Source organism: Vitis vinifera, chromosome 1 (assembly GCF_030704535.1).
Source record: "Vitis vinifera cultivar Pinot Noir 40024 chromosome 1, ASM3070453v1".
Lineage (NCBI taxonomy): Eukaryota > Viridiplantae > Streptophyta > Magnoliopsida > Vitales > Vitaceae > Vitis > Vitis vinifera.
Genome location: NC_081805.1, coordinates 14451059 through 14467060, shown reverse-complemented (window position 1 = coordinate 14467060; position 16002 = coordinate 14451059). Strand labels below are relative to the sequence as shown.

Below are 16002 nucleotides of genomic sequence, written 5' to 3'. Positions count from 1 at the left end.
TTTAGGAATTTTGCATACGTTGGAACTTGTTTAATCATATCCAACAGTGGAATATTGACTTTCACTTGTCTCAATACTTCAAGGATTTCAGCTGCATTTCTAATCCCCTTTTTCCCATGTAATGCTTGAGGAAAAGGTGGAGAGGTTGATTTCTTCAGCCTTTCTTCCTTCAGAAGTTCCTTCTCTGGAATTGCATTCATTGTTGAATCAGAGTCCTTTGTTTCTTCACTAATCTCACTCTCTTTATCTTCCATTTCCTTCCCTTTCTATAACTCTTCTTCATTCTCAACATGTGGCTCAGGTGTTGGCTTCTCAATTTTTTTACCACTCCTTAGAGTGATCAAGGCTTTGACATCTTTCACCTGTGATGATTCTCCCTCTTGGCTTTCCACTTCATGGACACCTTTGGGGTTCTGGTGGGGTTGAAAGGAAATCTTCCCTTTTCTTGCAGTGTATTCAAATTTGTAAGCCTTGAAATTGAATATTGGATGTTATCAACCTTTTGGTTCATATCATTTTGCATTCCATCCATCCTTTTATTCAACATACTCTCCACTCTGTCAATTCTTTGATAGATTTGAGCATTGGTGGCTTCTTGGTTTCCAACAAAATCTCCCACTACCTTGTTGAGATTAGCCATTGCTTGTTCAAGACTTGAAGTTTGTTGAGATGATGGATCCGGCTGTTGGTATTGAGTTGCTCTGGCTTTCCATGAGAAATTTGGATGATTCCTCCAACTTGAGTTGTAGGTATTTCCATAAGGCGCATTGTTATTGGGCCTGAATTGTCCAACAACATTTGCTTGATCTCTAAACATCTCCCTTTCAGCTGAAATTGCAGGGCATTCCTCCACCAAATGTTCATATGATTGACAATTAGGACACAACTTCACTTGCACTGGTGCTTCAACAACAGCTTGCACTTCATGAATTCTTTTCAGCTCCAGCTCCTCCAATCTTCTTGTCATAGCTGTCAACTTTGCTTTCATATCATCATCTTCTTTCAAGGTATACATCCCAGCCTTTGCATTGAAAGCATTCAGTTGAGACTTCATCTTACCCACTCTCCTTTGGTTGGTTCATCCCATCCCCTTGAAACATCAGCTACATAGCTCAAGAAATCCATAGCTTCTTCCGGATTTTTGCTCATGAAATCTCCTCCACACATTGTCTCGAGGAGTTGCTTCATTGAGGAGGACGTACCATCATAGAAATAGCTCACCAATAGCCAAGTATCAAAGCCATGGTGAGGGCAAGCATTTATAGCTTCCATATATCTTTCCCAACACTCATAGAATTTCTCATTCTCTTTAGCTGAGAAGTTTGAAATTTGCCTTTTCAAGCCATTTGTTCTATGAGTGGGAAAAAATTTCTTGAGGAATTCAGCTTGTAGATCAGTCCAAGAACGGATACTCCTTGGCCTTAAAGAATTAAGCCAAATTTTGGCCTTATCCTTTAAAGTAAAAGGAAATAATTTAAGCCTCATCAAATCAATTGAAGCTCCTCCCTCTTGGAATGTATTACAAACATCTTCAAATTCCTTGATGTGTGCATACGGATTCTCACTTTCCATCCCATGGAAAGTTGGTAGAAGTGGAACAAGATACGGTCTGATCACTAGTTGCTCTATAGGGGGCACTATACATGATGGTGCACTCATACGAGGTGGATGCATGTGGTCCCTCATTGATCTGAATTCATTAAGGTTGTCTTGACGACCTTGGTGAATATGCTGATCTTCAGGTGTAGTTTCCATGATATTCAAGCTTAATTCGAATTCTTTCTTCTGAGGTGTATCACACTTAACAAGCCTTCCTCCACTGTCTCGTATCCACTTTGGCATACACAACTAGTATCTATCTGCAACTTAAATGAAAATAAAGGACAACAAAAGAAACAGGGCTACAACAACAAAATTAAACTAGGCTAAATTTTAAAAGATAAACTTGGATTATGAATAAATAAAGAAAGAATGAGAATTAGTAAAGTGAAAGAAACGTTACCAACTTGTGATGAAAATCACAAGTGCTCAAAAATGGTATCACTATAAACTTGACTCCTTCCCCGGCAACGGCGCCATTTGATTCATGCCCAGTTGGTGTGCCAGCTGATTCGTGTCCAGCTGGTACTCCTTGAATGAGGGAGTAATCAACAAAATTTATAACCTATAACACCATACACTAGGGTAGCAAAGACAAAGCTACTACAGTATAGCGGCTCTAGGATCGTTCACTGGGAAGGATTAACAAGCTATCAATGATATCAATTCAAAGTGAATTGGTTTTATTTCATTTCAAGGTTAGCTTAAGAAATAAAACACAAACTTTGATAGGTGAAGATTTAGACTTAAACTAACTAACACAATAAGTAATGGGAATAATTTAGGAAGAAAAGCATTCCTTGGAGAGTTAGGTTCACTGGGGTGGTTCCTCATGCAAAAGACATAGCTCTGGTCAGATGGTTCATTTCCTCGCGTTAAAGATTCAACATATAGTCAATTCTCTCAAGGTGATCTTTAACCTTGGATTACCCGTCAAAAGCTCGCAAGAGATAACTAATGGATGTCTCCTTGGAGTCCAAAAGCTTACCAAGTGTTGGCTATTCTAGAAAATCCTACCCTAAAGTCACCTTCCAGAGGCTCGCAAGGGGTAAACTAGTGCATTTCCATGGTTGGAAATCACTTGCCTTACCAAGTGTTGGCCCAGGTGACTCTAAGGTGTTTTAAGTTAACTAAAAACATAGAAAATCACTAAAGGATTTCACTTCCTCTTCATTAGTAGCTAAAACCACAAAGCTTTGCATTCTTGCACTTGGAACCTTCCCCGGCAACCTTAGCTCCAAGGAATTAGAGGTTTAGTTACTCATTCTCTGGGGAAAACTCCTCGGAGAGTTCATAACTTAGTAAGAAAATAAAAATACAAAGTGAGAAGGTAAGACAATACAAAGAACTGAACTTTACTTGCTTAGCCAAAACTTTTACAAAATGATCTCCTCCCTGAGAACAGGCTCCCAAGAGGTACTTATATGAACATAATATAAAACTAATTATTACATAGATATTTTCTCTTTTTACTAAGTTAAAAGCTAAGGAATCTTGTAATTGGTGGCTTACAAGGAGTATTTTGGGATTTAGACAACAAAAATCTGATGTAAAATATCTCCCAATGTCGGTAGCAAATATCAGGATGCTCCAAGAACCATTTCGCAAGAGAAAATGGTGTCTGCGAGATTTCGTAGGCACTCAAGAAGGGCTGCGAAATCATTTCGCAACAACATGTTATCTTCGCAGGGCTGCAAAGATGGCTTCCACCTTGAGGTTCTCAGCTCCCAGCTTGCGGCATATATCGGGCAACTTCAGAAGGAAATACACCCTACTGTACAAAAAGGCTGCGAAATCACTTCGCAACAAAAGGGTGATTTCGCAACACTTTGGAAAATGCTTCCTTCAGCTTGGAGTGATTGGCTTGCAATGGCTGCAACTTCTTCGTTTCAACTCCGAATTGTGTACCATTTGAAGCATTGGATTGTTGACTTCCTGGGCTTTGAAATGGTATATAGCATGCATCAATTGGACTTCTGAAACTGCTCCAAAAGTGGCTGCTACGACTGTCATCAAGAATATGCTTCATGGCAGATTCTCTTTACTTTTTCTCCTTGCAATCCGGATTTACTCTTGGCAAATGACTTCTAAGCTTTACCCAAGATTCCTCAAAACTCTCCTCAAACTTGAATTGCTTTGGTGATCAAATTACTAACAAAAACACCAAAACTTACACAAAGTGATTAAAATTGCTTTCAAGGGTCCTTAACATGCCAATTGAGTTAAAAGGCCAAAACTACCACTCAAAAGTGTTTAAAAGGATTAATTATAAGCTATCAAATAACACTTTTTGAGTAGTAATCAGTAGGATTTTCTAGAATTTCCAACACTTGGTAAGCTTTTGAATTCCAAGAAGACATCCATTAGTTATCTCTTGCGAGCTTGAGAAAGGAAGTCCAAAGTTAAAGATCACCTTGAATGGCAAATGCTAGGTTAGAGGCACGAGCCATTGTAACTTGCATCAGTGAGAGGGAATTAGAGCTGAAATCCATTTAAAGGATACATCTGTACAACACCGGTTAAAGAATTGACTATATGTTAATTCTCTAATGCGAGGAAATGAACCAAATGATCGGAGCTCTGTTTTTGCATAAGGAAACTCCCCTGTGAACCCAAACCTCCAAGGAATGTTTTTCTTCATAAGTAATTTCCATTACTTTCTTTTTAGTTAGCTTGAAACAAAACCTCGTTCAACCAAAGTTTGTGTTTTATTTCTTAAGCTAACATTGAAATGAAAAAGCACCAATTTAACTTTGAATTGGTATCAGTTGTGAGTTGAAAACCCTTCCCAGAGAACGATCCTAGAGCCACTATGCTATATTAGCTAAAGCTATCCTAATGCATGGTGATATAGGTTATAAATTTTGTTGATTACTCCTTCAATCAAAGAACACCAGCTGGACATGAATCAACTAAGACACCAATTGGGAACGAATTAGACCAAATGAATCAAGTATCCAAAACCCTAAGCTCTCATGAAATAGAAATTGGCATATCATCCATAGTCCAAAAATGTTTTCAGCATTTAGATGTTTAAGCTCATAGGATCCTGAGTCGTTTATGTCATCAACAACATTGAGTTGTTCGTAACATCAATAGCCTTAAGCTCACAACCTGAAGTAGCTCATATCATCCAAAGTCTTGAGTTGTTCATAGCATCTAGAGCCTTAAGCTCACGACCCGGAGTCATTCATGTCAACCATAACCTTGAGCTGTTCATAGTATCTAAAGAGCTAAGCTCATGACCTAGAGTCATTCATGTCATCCACAACTCTGAGTTGTCCATGGCATCTAGAACCCTGAGTTCACTACCTGGAGTTGTTCACATCAACAATAACTTTGAGTTGTTCACAACATTCAAAGCCCTGAGCTAATGACTCAAAGTCATTCATGTCATCCACAACCCTGAGCTATTCATAGCATTTAAATCCATGGGCACATGATCAAGAATCATTCATATCATCCACACCCCTGAGCTTTTCATAGCATTGAGAGGCTTGAACTCATGGGATTTGCAGTCATTCATATCATCCACACCCCTGAGTTGTTCATAGTGTCCAAAGTCCTAAGCTTATGGCCGAGGGTCATTCATTTCATGCACAACCTTGAGCTATTCATAGAATTTAGAGCCATTGGATCACAACTAAGAATTGTTCATGTAATCCTCAGCCTTGAGTTGTTAATAGCATTTAAAGCCCTTAGATAAGAGGATCTTGATTCATTCATATCATCCAGAACTCTGAGTTGTTCATAACATCTAGAGCCCTTAGCACATGACTCGAAGTCCTTCATGTCAACCACAACCTTGAGTTGTTCATAGCATCTAGAGCGTTTAACTCACGACCTGGAGTCATTCATGTCATCCATAGTCCCGAGTTGTTCATTGCATGTAGGATCATAGGCTTATGACCAAGAATCATTCGTATCATCCTTAGCCCTATGTTGTTCATAGCATCCAGAGGCCTTAACTCATTGGATCCCAAGTTGGTCATATCATCCCTAACTCTGAGTTGTTCATAGCATCTAGAGCCCTGAGCTTATGACTCGAATTTATTCATGTCAACCATAACCTTATGCTGTTCATAGTCTATAGAACCTTGAGCTTAAGACCCATAATCATTCATATCAACCACTACCTTGAGTTGTTCATAGCATATAGAGCCTTGTTCTCATGACCCAAAGTCGTTCATATCATCCACAACCATGAGTTGTTAATGGCATTTGGAGCCATGGGCACATAACTAAAAATCATTCATAAAATCAACACCCCTGAGCTTTCTAAAGCATCTAGAGGCCTCAGCTCATGGGATTCGTAGTTGTTCATATTATCCACAACCCTGATTTGTTCATAGCATCTAGATTCCTAAGTTCATGGCTGAGATTCCTAAGCATCTAGAGGCCTGAGCTCATGGGATTCATGTCATGCACAATCCTAAGCTATTCTTAGCATTTAGAGTCATAGGCTCACAACCAAGAATCATTCATATCATCCTCAAACTTGAGTTGTTCATAGCATCTAGAAGTCTAAGATCACGGGATCTCGATCCGTTCATGTCATCCACATTTATGAGTTGTTCATAGCATCTAGAGCCTAGAGTGCATAACTCATAGTCCTTCATGTCAACTACAACCCTGATTTGTTCATAGCATCTAGAGCCTCGAGCTCACGACCTAGAGTCGTTCATATCATACATAACCCTAAGTTGTTCATAGAATCTAGAGGCCTTAGCTCACCGGACCCCGAGTTGTTCATATCATCCACAACTCTGAGTTGTTGCAACATCTAGAGCCCTAAGCTCATGACCTGGAGTCATTCATGTCAACCACAACCTGAGTTCTTCATACTATCTAGAGACCTGAGCTTACGACTCAGAGTTTTTCATGTCAACCACTACCCTTAGGTGTTCATAGCATCTACAGCCCTGAGCACATGACTTGAAGTTGTTTATGTCTACCACAACCTAGAGCTTTTCATAGCATCCAAAGCACTTAGCTCACAACTCGAAGTTGTTCATGTAAACCATAAATCCGAGTTGTTCATAATATCAAGAGCTTTAAGCTCACGACCCTGAGTCATTAATGTCCTCCACAATCCTAAGCTCATGACATAGAATCGTCCATATCATCCATAACCCTGAGCTATTCATAGTATTTAGAGGCCTGACCTCATGGGATCCCGAGTCATTCATATCATCCATAATGTTAAGCTATGCATAGCATCTAGAGTTCTAAGCTCAAGACTCGCAGTTGTTCAGGTCAACCATAGCTCTGCGCTGTTCATAGTATCTAAGGCCCTGAGCTCACGACCTATAGTTGTTCATGTCATCCATAACCCTGAGTTGTTCATAGCATCTAGAGCCTTAAGCTCACGACCAAGAGTCGTTCATGTAAACCATAACCCTGAGCTATTCATAGCATTTAGAACCCTAAGCTCACGACCCAGAATCATTCATGGCATCCACAACCTTAAGCTAATCATTACATCTAGACTCCTAAGCTCACAACTCAAAGTTGTTCATGTCAACCATAGCTCTGAGCTACTCATAGTATCTAAAGCCCTAAGCTCACAACCCGAAGTTGTTCATGTCATCTATAGCCTTGAGTTGTTCATAGCATTTAGAGCCCTAAGCAAACAATTGGGAGTCGTTCATGTAAACCACAACCCTAAGTTGTTCATAGCATCTAGAGCCCTAAGCTAACGACCCAAAATCACTCATGTCATCTACCGTCTTGAGCTATTCATTGCATCTAAAGTCTTGAGCTCACAACTCGGAGTCGTTCATGTCAACCACAACCCCGAGTTGTTCATAGCATCTAGAGTCTTGTGCTCAGGACCCAGAGTTGTTCATGTCATCCACAACCCTGAGTTATTCATAATATTTAGACTCATAAGCTCAAGGCTAAGAATAATTTCTTATCATCCTTAACTTTAAGTTGTTCATAGCATATAAAGGCCTTGGCTTGCAGGATCCCGAGTCATTCATATCATCCACAACTCTAAGTTGTTCATAGAATTTACAGCTTTGAGTTCATGACCCGGAGTCATTCAAGTAAACCTTAACCCTGAGTTGTTCATAGCATTAGAGCCCTAAACTCAGGACCCAAATTCGTTCATGTCAACCATTGGCCGAAGCTGTTCATAGAAACTAGATCCTTGAGCTCACGACCAAGAGTCATTCATGTCCACTACAACTTGGAGCTTTTCATAGTATCTAGAGTCATGTGCTCATGACCCGAAGTCATTGATGTCAACCACAACCATGAGTTGTTCATAGCACTTAGATCCTTGAGCTCATAACTTAGAGTCATTCATGTCATCCACAGCTCTGAGCTTTTCATGGCATCTAGAGCCTTAAGCTAATGATCTAGAGTCATTCATGTCAACTAAAGGCCTGAGTTGTTCATAGCATTTAGACTCATAGGCTCACGACCAAGAATTGTTCATATCAATCTCAACCCTTAGTTGTTCATAGCATCTAAAAGCCTAAGCTCGTAAGATCTCGAGTCGTTGATATAATCCAGAACGCTCAATTGTTCATAGCATCTAGAGCCTTGAGCTTACAACCCAATGTCGTTCATGTCAAGCACCGCCATGAGCTTTTCATAGTATCTAAAGCCCAAAGCTCACGATTCAGAGTTCTTCATGTCAACCAAAACCTTGAGTTGTTCATACCATCTAGAGCATTAATCTCATGACCTGAATTTATTGATGTCCTCAACATTGGAGAGCTTTTCATAGCATCTAGATTCCTAAGTTCATGACTTAGAATCATTCATATCAACGATAGCCCTAAGCTATGCATAGAATATAGTATCCTGAGCTAACAAATTGGAGTTATTCATGTCATCCACAACCCTGAGCTATTCATAGCATTTAGACTCATAGGTTCACGACCATGAATCGTTCGTATCATCTTAGCATCGAGTTGTTCATAACATCTAGAGGCTTGAGCTCATGTGATCCCTAGTCATTCATATCATCCATAACTCTAAGTTGTTCATAGCATTTAGAGCCTTAAGTTCACAACCCAGATTCATTCTTGTCAACCATAGCCCTGAGCTATGCATAGTATTTGGAACTCTGACCTTACAACCTGGGGCCATTCATGTTAACCATAGCCTTAAGCTATTCACAATATCTAAAGCCTTGAGCTCACAAACTAGAGTCATTTATGTCCTTCATAGCCTGGAGCTTTTCATTCCATCTAGAGCCTTGAGCTCATGACCTAGAGTCGTTCATGTCGACCATAACCCTGTATTGTTCATAACATCTAGAGCCTTGAGTCCACGATCTAAAGTCGTTCATGTCATTCATAGCCCTTAGCACATGATGCAGAATCGTTCATCTAATCCACAACCTTGAGCTATGCATGACATCTATGGCTTGAGCTCAAGGGATCTCAAGTTGTTCCTATCATCCATAATTTTAAGTTGTTGATAAAATTCATAGCCCCAAACTCACGAGTCGGAGTAGCACATATCTACCATAACGCTGTGCTATTCATAGCACCGAGAGCCTTAAGCTCATGACTCAGAGTCATTCATGTCAACCACAGCTCTGAGATGTTCATAGTATCTAAAGCCCTGAGCTCATAACCCGGAGTCATTCATGTCATCCACAACTCAAAGATTTTAATAGCATCTAAAGCCCTAACCTCAGGACTCGGTCTTTAATTTCATCCACAACCCTAAGTTGTTCATAGCATTTAGACTCATAGGCTCATGATGAAGAATCATTGATGTGATCATCAGCCCTAAGCTCACAACCTAAAGTCCTTTATTTCATCCATTTTCACGAGTTTTTCATAGCATCTAGTGTCCTAAGCTCACAACATGAAGTCGCTTATGTCCATTATAGCCTTGATCTATTCATAGGATCTAGAGCCCTCAGCACATGGCTTGGAGTCGTTCCTGTCATCCATGACCCTCAACTGTTCGTAGCATCTAAAGCCCTAAGCTCATGAATTGAAGTTGTTCATGTCATCTATAGCCATGAGTTGTTCATAGCATTTAGACCCTTGAGCTCATGACCCAGAGTCGGTCATGTCAACCACTGCCCTGAGTTGTTCATATCATCTAAAGCCTTAGCTCATGACCTAGAGTTGTTCATGTGATCCATGACCTGAAGTCGTTCATGTCATCCACAACCCTCAATTGCTCATAGCATTTAGAGCCATGGGCTCATTACCACGAATCGTTCTTATCATCCACACCTACTAGCTATTCATAGCATCTAAAGGCCTAAGTCGATGAGATCTCGAGTCATTCCAATCATCCAAAACCCTAAGCTTTTCATAGCATCTAGAGCCTTAAGCTAATGATGAGAGTAGCTCATGTCATCCACAGTCATGGGCTATTCATAGCACATAGAGCCCTAAGCTTACAACCTGGAGACATTCCTTTCAACCACAACCTTGAGCCATTCATAACATCTAGAACATTGAGATCATGACCACAAGTCTTTTATGCCAACCATAACATTGAGTTGTTCATAGCATCTAGAGCCTTAAGCACATGACCCCAAGTTGATCATATCATACACCACCTTGAGTTGTTCATAGCATCTCGAACCTTAATCTCATGACCCGGTATCATTCATGTTAACCATAACCATGAGTTATTCATAGCTTCTAAAGTCATTAGCTCATAACCTAGAGTCATTCATGTCATCCGCGGCCCTAAGCTATTCTAGCATCTAGAGCCTTGAGTTTACGATCGAGTGACGTTGATGTAAAGCAGAACCCTGAATTATTCATCACATCTAGAGCCTTAAGTTCATGGGATCCCGAGTCGTTCATATCATCCATAACGTTGAGTTGTTCATAGCATCTTGAGCACTAAGCTCACTACTTGGAGTAGCTTATGTCATCCATAGCCTTAAGTTACTCATAACATCGAGAGCCTTGAGCTCACATGCAAGATTCATTCATGTCAACCATGGTCGTGAGTTATTCATAGCACCTAGAGCCTTAAGCACACCACCCCAAGTTGATCATGTCATACACACCTCTAAGTTTTTCATAGAATCTAAAACCCTCATCTCACGACCCAGAGTCATTCATGTCAACCGCAATCATAAGTTGTTCATAGAATCTAGAGTGCTTAATGCACGACTCGGAGTCATGCAAGGCAACCACTATCATGAGCTGTTCATAACATCTAAGGCCTTGAGCTCATGATTGTGAGTCATCTACAACCCTAAGCTTTTCATGCCATCTAGAGCCCTAAGTTCACGACCCAAAGTCATTCATGTCATTGATTCGTGCTTGAATTCCCAGCCGGGTCTTTTAATCAAAACATTTATAAAACCTATGACCTTATACTGGCATAGCAAAGCTACTATAGTATAGCAGTTCTAGGGTCGAACTCAGGGATGGGTTTTCACTCTATCAGTGATAGACTCTAAATTAGAAATTGATTCTGATGATTTCCTTTAGCACAAACTTGAGATTTAAAAGAAACTAAAATTGTTTTGAAAGTGATGATTTAAACTAAATTCACATAGAACTAAGTAAAAAGCGGAAGAAAGAAAGTCTCCCGGAGCTAAAGGTTGCTAGGTTCAAGTTTCAGATGCAAAGTGGAAAATTCCGGATTTTTCTCCTCGCATTGGGGATTTAACCTATAGTTATTTCCCGAACCGGTATAGGTTTGACAATGAAGATTTAATCCATAAAAAGTCATTAGAGATGGTAGTCAAGGTCCATTAATGACTTAAGACACTATGGACTATCACCTTGAATCACTTTCCACTGGCTCGTACATGATAACTAATGGACTGATATGGATCTAGCAATAAGCATCCATAGAGACCTTAAGCTTACCATGTATTGGCCAGTCAAAGTGATCCTAAGGGATTTAAGGCAAAACCTTGGCTTTAAAAGCCATTTATGGACTCCAACCACCTGAATTCAATGCACGAAAACTTTCCACCTTTTAATCTGGACTTTTCACCTAGCTTCCTTCACTCCAAGAAACTAAATGTTTAGCCTCTCATCCTCTGGGAAAACATCCTCAAAGGGTGTTTGGCTTGCAAGAAAATAGAAAATAGAAGAGAGAAAAATAAAAGTAAAAGAGATCTCTGTATTTCACTCAGTATCAAATTTACATTGGTCTCCTGGAGAAAACTCCCCGAAAGATGATTTTCAGTGATTACAAGAGAATTCATATAGGAAGGTAATTTTACCCTTCCTTGGATACTTCCTAGCTAAGGAATTACATGAGTGGCTGAATACAAGGAGAAAATGGAAATTTAAACACAAAAATATCAGAAGAAAAAGAGTCGGCAAAAATATCCAATTTTCGCACGCTGAGTTCCAATTTCGCATGTTGGTTTGAGGTGTGCGAAATTTTCGCACAATGGACTGAGGATTTCGCACCTTAAACAGTGGTGTGCGAAATTGTCCCTCAGCTTGATGCAGTTGTCTTCCTAAGTCCATATCTTCCTCATTTCAGCTCCAAATCATACGTGGTTTGAACCATTGGATTCTTGACTTTCTGAGCTTCGAAATGGTATATAGAATGTAAAGAATGGACTTCGGGAAGTGCTCCAAAAGTGCACTAAAAGACTGCAGCTGTGTCCCATATTTTCATCCCCTGTTTTCTTCTTCTCCATTGTTTCTCCCTTGTAAACTTTGAACGACTAAGGCAAAGGATTATCAGGCTCCATAGCTTGATTTCTTCAAAAATCAAAGCTTCCAAAAGCTTTGCCATGAACTATAAATAGCTCTCCCTCATTCTTAAATTGCTTTGGTGGGCTTAAAGCTATCAAAAAGCACCAAAACTTAACATAATTGTTAGAAATCTGATTGCAAGGGTCCCTAACATGTTAATCGAGTTAAAAGGTAATAATTACTACTCAATGGTGTTTAAAAGAGCTAATTACAAGCTACAAAATAGCATGTTTTGAGTAGTAATCACTCCCCCCAACCGACATATTGCTAGTCCCTTAGCAATTAAGGAGAGAAAAACTAAGCAAACGTAATAATATATATAAAAGAGGTCATGCAATTCATTCCAAAAAATAATTGAGTGGCATGACTGATATCCAAACACATCTCACCTGGTGAACTAAAGATATGAAGATTCAAAATGCAATAGGAGTTATCAAAGCTTAAACTTAAACAAAAAGTACAAAGAGTGGAGATTATGCAATTAAGTATCAAAAGAATCTCTACTCTCAAGGTTCCAAATCAAACTCTTCCATAATAAGCTAAGTATTAATGAAATTAGCTTCCTGATATAGTATATACAACTATCCTCACCCTCCAACCTAAGCTTTTCTCGAATATTGGCAAAATTAATCAACTCTTAATAGGTTAAGAACGCACCTTCTTATTCACAATTCTTTTTTTACTCACTAAACTTAACCAATTCACCTATGTAGCAAGCAGAGGATCGATGACTCCCAACCAATCAAGGTTTAGGGCATCGGGTTTTAAAAGCTTTCGCCACCCCTTCGGATCATGCTTAGGTTTCAAGGAAAGAATAGAAGCTTATTCTCTCTTTTTTTTTTTTTTCAAAGACTCATTGGTCTTTATGAGGTGTCCCAACACTATTAAAGAGAGGTTAAGTAATGAACCAAGTCAAAATTTTCCTAAGCTTAGAAGGTGAGAAAGTTTTACATCATATATCCGGGATCTAATGTGCACAGTGTGTGTAAAGCTTGAAATGGAAGAAGTAAGTTTGAAATCAAAGAGGCTTCAATAGATTATCAACTTTGAAAGCATAAAACAAACTCTAAGACTTAAATAATTAAGTTAAAACTCGACTTATCCTATTTTATTTTTGAGAAATTATCTTTAACAACCATAGAGAATGATTCAAAAAACTTTTAAAAATTTTAAATTTTAAGCAAAAATCAACTAAAATATCAAAATGACTTAGTATTAACAACAAAACTTCCTTTCTCAACTCTCCCCCCAACCAAGTTGAACATTGTCCTCAATGTTTCAAACGCGATTAAAAATAAAGGGAGGAAGTGGTACCTCCTGAGTGAGACAAAGTCTGAGTGTAAAGGAGGTATGGAATACCTTAAACCACATGTTCCAAAGACAAAAGAGTAATGAGAAAAGGGAATATAATAAAAAAGGATATATATATGTATATATTACTTGGAAAAGAAATATACAATGTATGATTTCAAGTACTATTTCCAATCCCAGTTTATAACACATGCAAAAAATGGGATTTACAAGTCTAATATAAAAAGCAAATAAAATATAAAAATATCAGATATGAGGGGGGTCATGTGATGGCTCTGCTCTGGTCTCCTCCTCTGGTATGGTCTGCTCAGCTGGCAAGCTCTCCTCATCTGGCACTAGAGGCTCGGATGGTGCAGACCTATCATGCCCAAGAGGAGTCTGCATACTCAGATGCTGCTGAATCTGATGAAGGATCGTGGTATGCTGGGCCTGAGTAGCAATGATCTGATCCTGGTGTGCACGAATAGTGGCTATCTGGTGGATGATAGAATCCTGAGCAGTGTTTAGTGTATGCAATGAACGCACTAAGCTTCTGAATTCCGCAAGAGAAACGGTGACAGTGGGCTCAGATGAAGAAGGAGGAGCTGGAGTAGTTGGCATGACTGGTGGAGCATCCGCAGTGATAGGAGAAGAAGGATGTATACCTTCGGGCATGTGCACTGAGGTGGGTGCTGCAGGGTCATGAGGTGTGGTGTCAGTGAGAATCTCATCCTGCTGGGCCTGAGGCAGCTGCTCATCTCGGGGTAGCTCTGGAGGTGCAGGCACAGCTGGGGCTCCCTGGGGTGCAAAATAGGCTACTAAGTGATGCCATTTGTCGAGAGAGAAGTCCTCTCGACAATGGCGGCGCCTCTCAAGACGGGGCTCTTCAGGATAGCCCAAATGCTCTAAAATCTGGCAGAGGAGCCTCGGGAATAGTAATGGTATGCCATCTGCCCTCTGAAGTTTCTTCTGATGGACTTTCTCTTCAAAATGAAGAAGAGAAGTCATAATCAAATGATGAGGGCCGAAGAAATAGCCCTCAGAAATCCTAAATAATGCCTCAAGTATAGCTCCTCTCCTCTGAACTTTATGCTAAAGGGGGAATAGGTTGGCACGCAGGAGCACATCAATGAGGAGCATCCCAGATGGAAGCTCTCTCCTGGTCAATACCGAGGCTGTAGAAGTCCCCCTGGACAAAATGCGGACCATGTCGCTCTGAGAGAATGAGGACCACTCCCTGAAATCTGCCTGAAACACGGGCTCATAAGGTATACGGAGGGCCTCAGCAATGTGACGAGCTCCAATGGCACCCTGACGTCCGTCTATAGTAAACTGGATGAGGGTAGGATTGCGGAGACCTCGAGTAGTCATAGATTGATAAAAATCTATAACTACTATGGGATAGTAGAATTGCCTAGGAGTGAGAAGACCCTCCATGTGATACCTCTGCAGCAGTCGGAATGAATCTCGGAGCTCTGGCTGCTGTCTGAGGGCCTCTATATCAAAGTAGGTCTCAGAGTGGAAGGATCGATCTCTGCAATCCAAATTACCCTCAATCGGCGGTCCAGCTATCATGGGACGCCTGATAATGGCCTCGGGAGGCATGTCCACTGGAATCCGAGGTTCCTCTGTAGCTGGCTCTGGCTGAGGTGCGTGGGATGGCTCTCCAGGACCCGAGAACCTGGTCCTCTTCGCAGGGGGCCGAGAAAAAGAGCTCGCAGCTTGCTCGGCTGGTGGCACAGGTTTCGTGGGTGGCCTCCGGGTGGGGTATCGGCGCTGAGAAGGAACTTCCCCCTCAGATGGGGGAATGGCCGGGGCCTGAACAGGAGGTGAAGGTGCGGCTCCCATGGCGGCTCGCTGTGGTCGAGGGGTCGGTGAGGATGGGGAGGCGGAAAGGCCTCCTCTGGTCTTCACCATGGCCGAAATGACGGAATGTGGGCTCTCGAGGTTCCAGAGGCTTTTCAGCTGACAGGTGGGGGAGTCCTTTGAGCTTCTGGACCTCAAAGGTTTATATAGGACTGAGGTTTAAGGGATTTCTGATGCTTTAAAATTTTCCAAGGCAGCCGAAAAGTCGTTTTTGGACGTTAGGCACAATTTCGGGGGTAAAATTTTAATTTAAAAGTCCGTTTTAAATTTTTAGAACTTAGAATTTTACCGTGCGAAATTTTCGCACCTTGGTCTGTCCATTTCGCACCTTGGAATTGGGTGTGCGAAAATGGCACCCTTTTTGCTGAGGATTTCGCACCTTAAAAGGAGGTGTGCGAAATTTTCGCACCTTGAATAGTGGTGTGCGAAATTTTCGCACACTGTTTCGCACCATGCGAAAATGAGCTTGAGGTGTGCGAAATTTGCACACGTGTGCCAGGAGAGGATTTCGCACCTTGCGAAAATTTTCGCACCTTACACAGTGGTGTGCGAAATTGGATTTTAGGAAATTCGCACC

General features: G+C 40.7%; 1 protein-coding gene across 1 annotated transcript; it reads right to left on the bottom strand.

Moving 5' to 3' along the window:
• Positions 1 to 4478: 4478 nt before the first annotated feature.
• LOC132253771 (extensin-like) lies at positions 4479 to 15476 on the bottom strand. Its single transcript, XM_059736781.1, has 3 exons — positions 15054 to 15476; positions 14106 to 14357; positions 4479 to 4511 (listed from the first exon to the last, which is right to left on the bottom strand). Exons 1-3 carry the CDS (start codon positions 15474 to 15476, stop codon positions 4479 to 4481), a joined length of 708 nt encoding a protein of 235 aa, XP_059592764.1.
• Between the last annotated feature and the right edge of the window lie 526 nt (positions 15477 to 16002).

Coding starts and splice junctions, on each gene's coding strand:
- LOC132253771 (XM_059736781.1), bottom strand. CDS start 15,476: ATGGTGAAGACCAGAGGAGGCCTTTCCGCCTCCCCATCCTCACCGACC. Junction 14,358..15,053: donor AGACCTACTTTGATATAGAG/GCCCTCAGACAG, acceptor TTTGCACCCCAG/GGAGCCCCAGCTGTGCCTGC. Junction 4,512..14,105: donor TTGCGGAATTCAGAAGCTTA/GTGCGTTCATTG, acceptor TTGGTGTCTTAG/TTGATTCATGTCCAGCTGGT.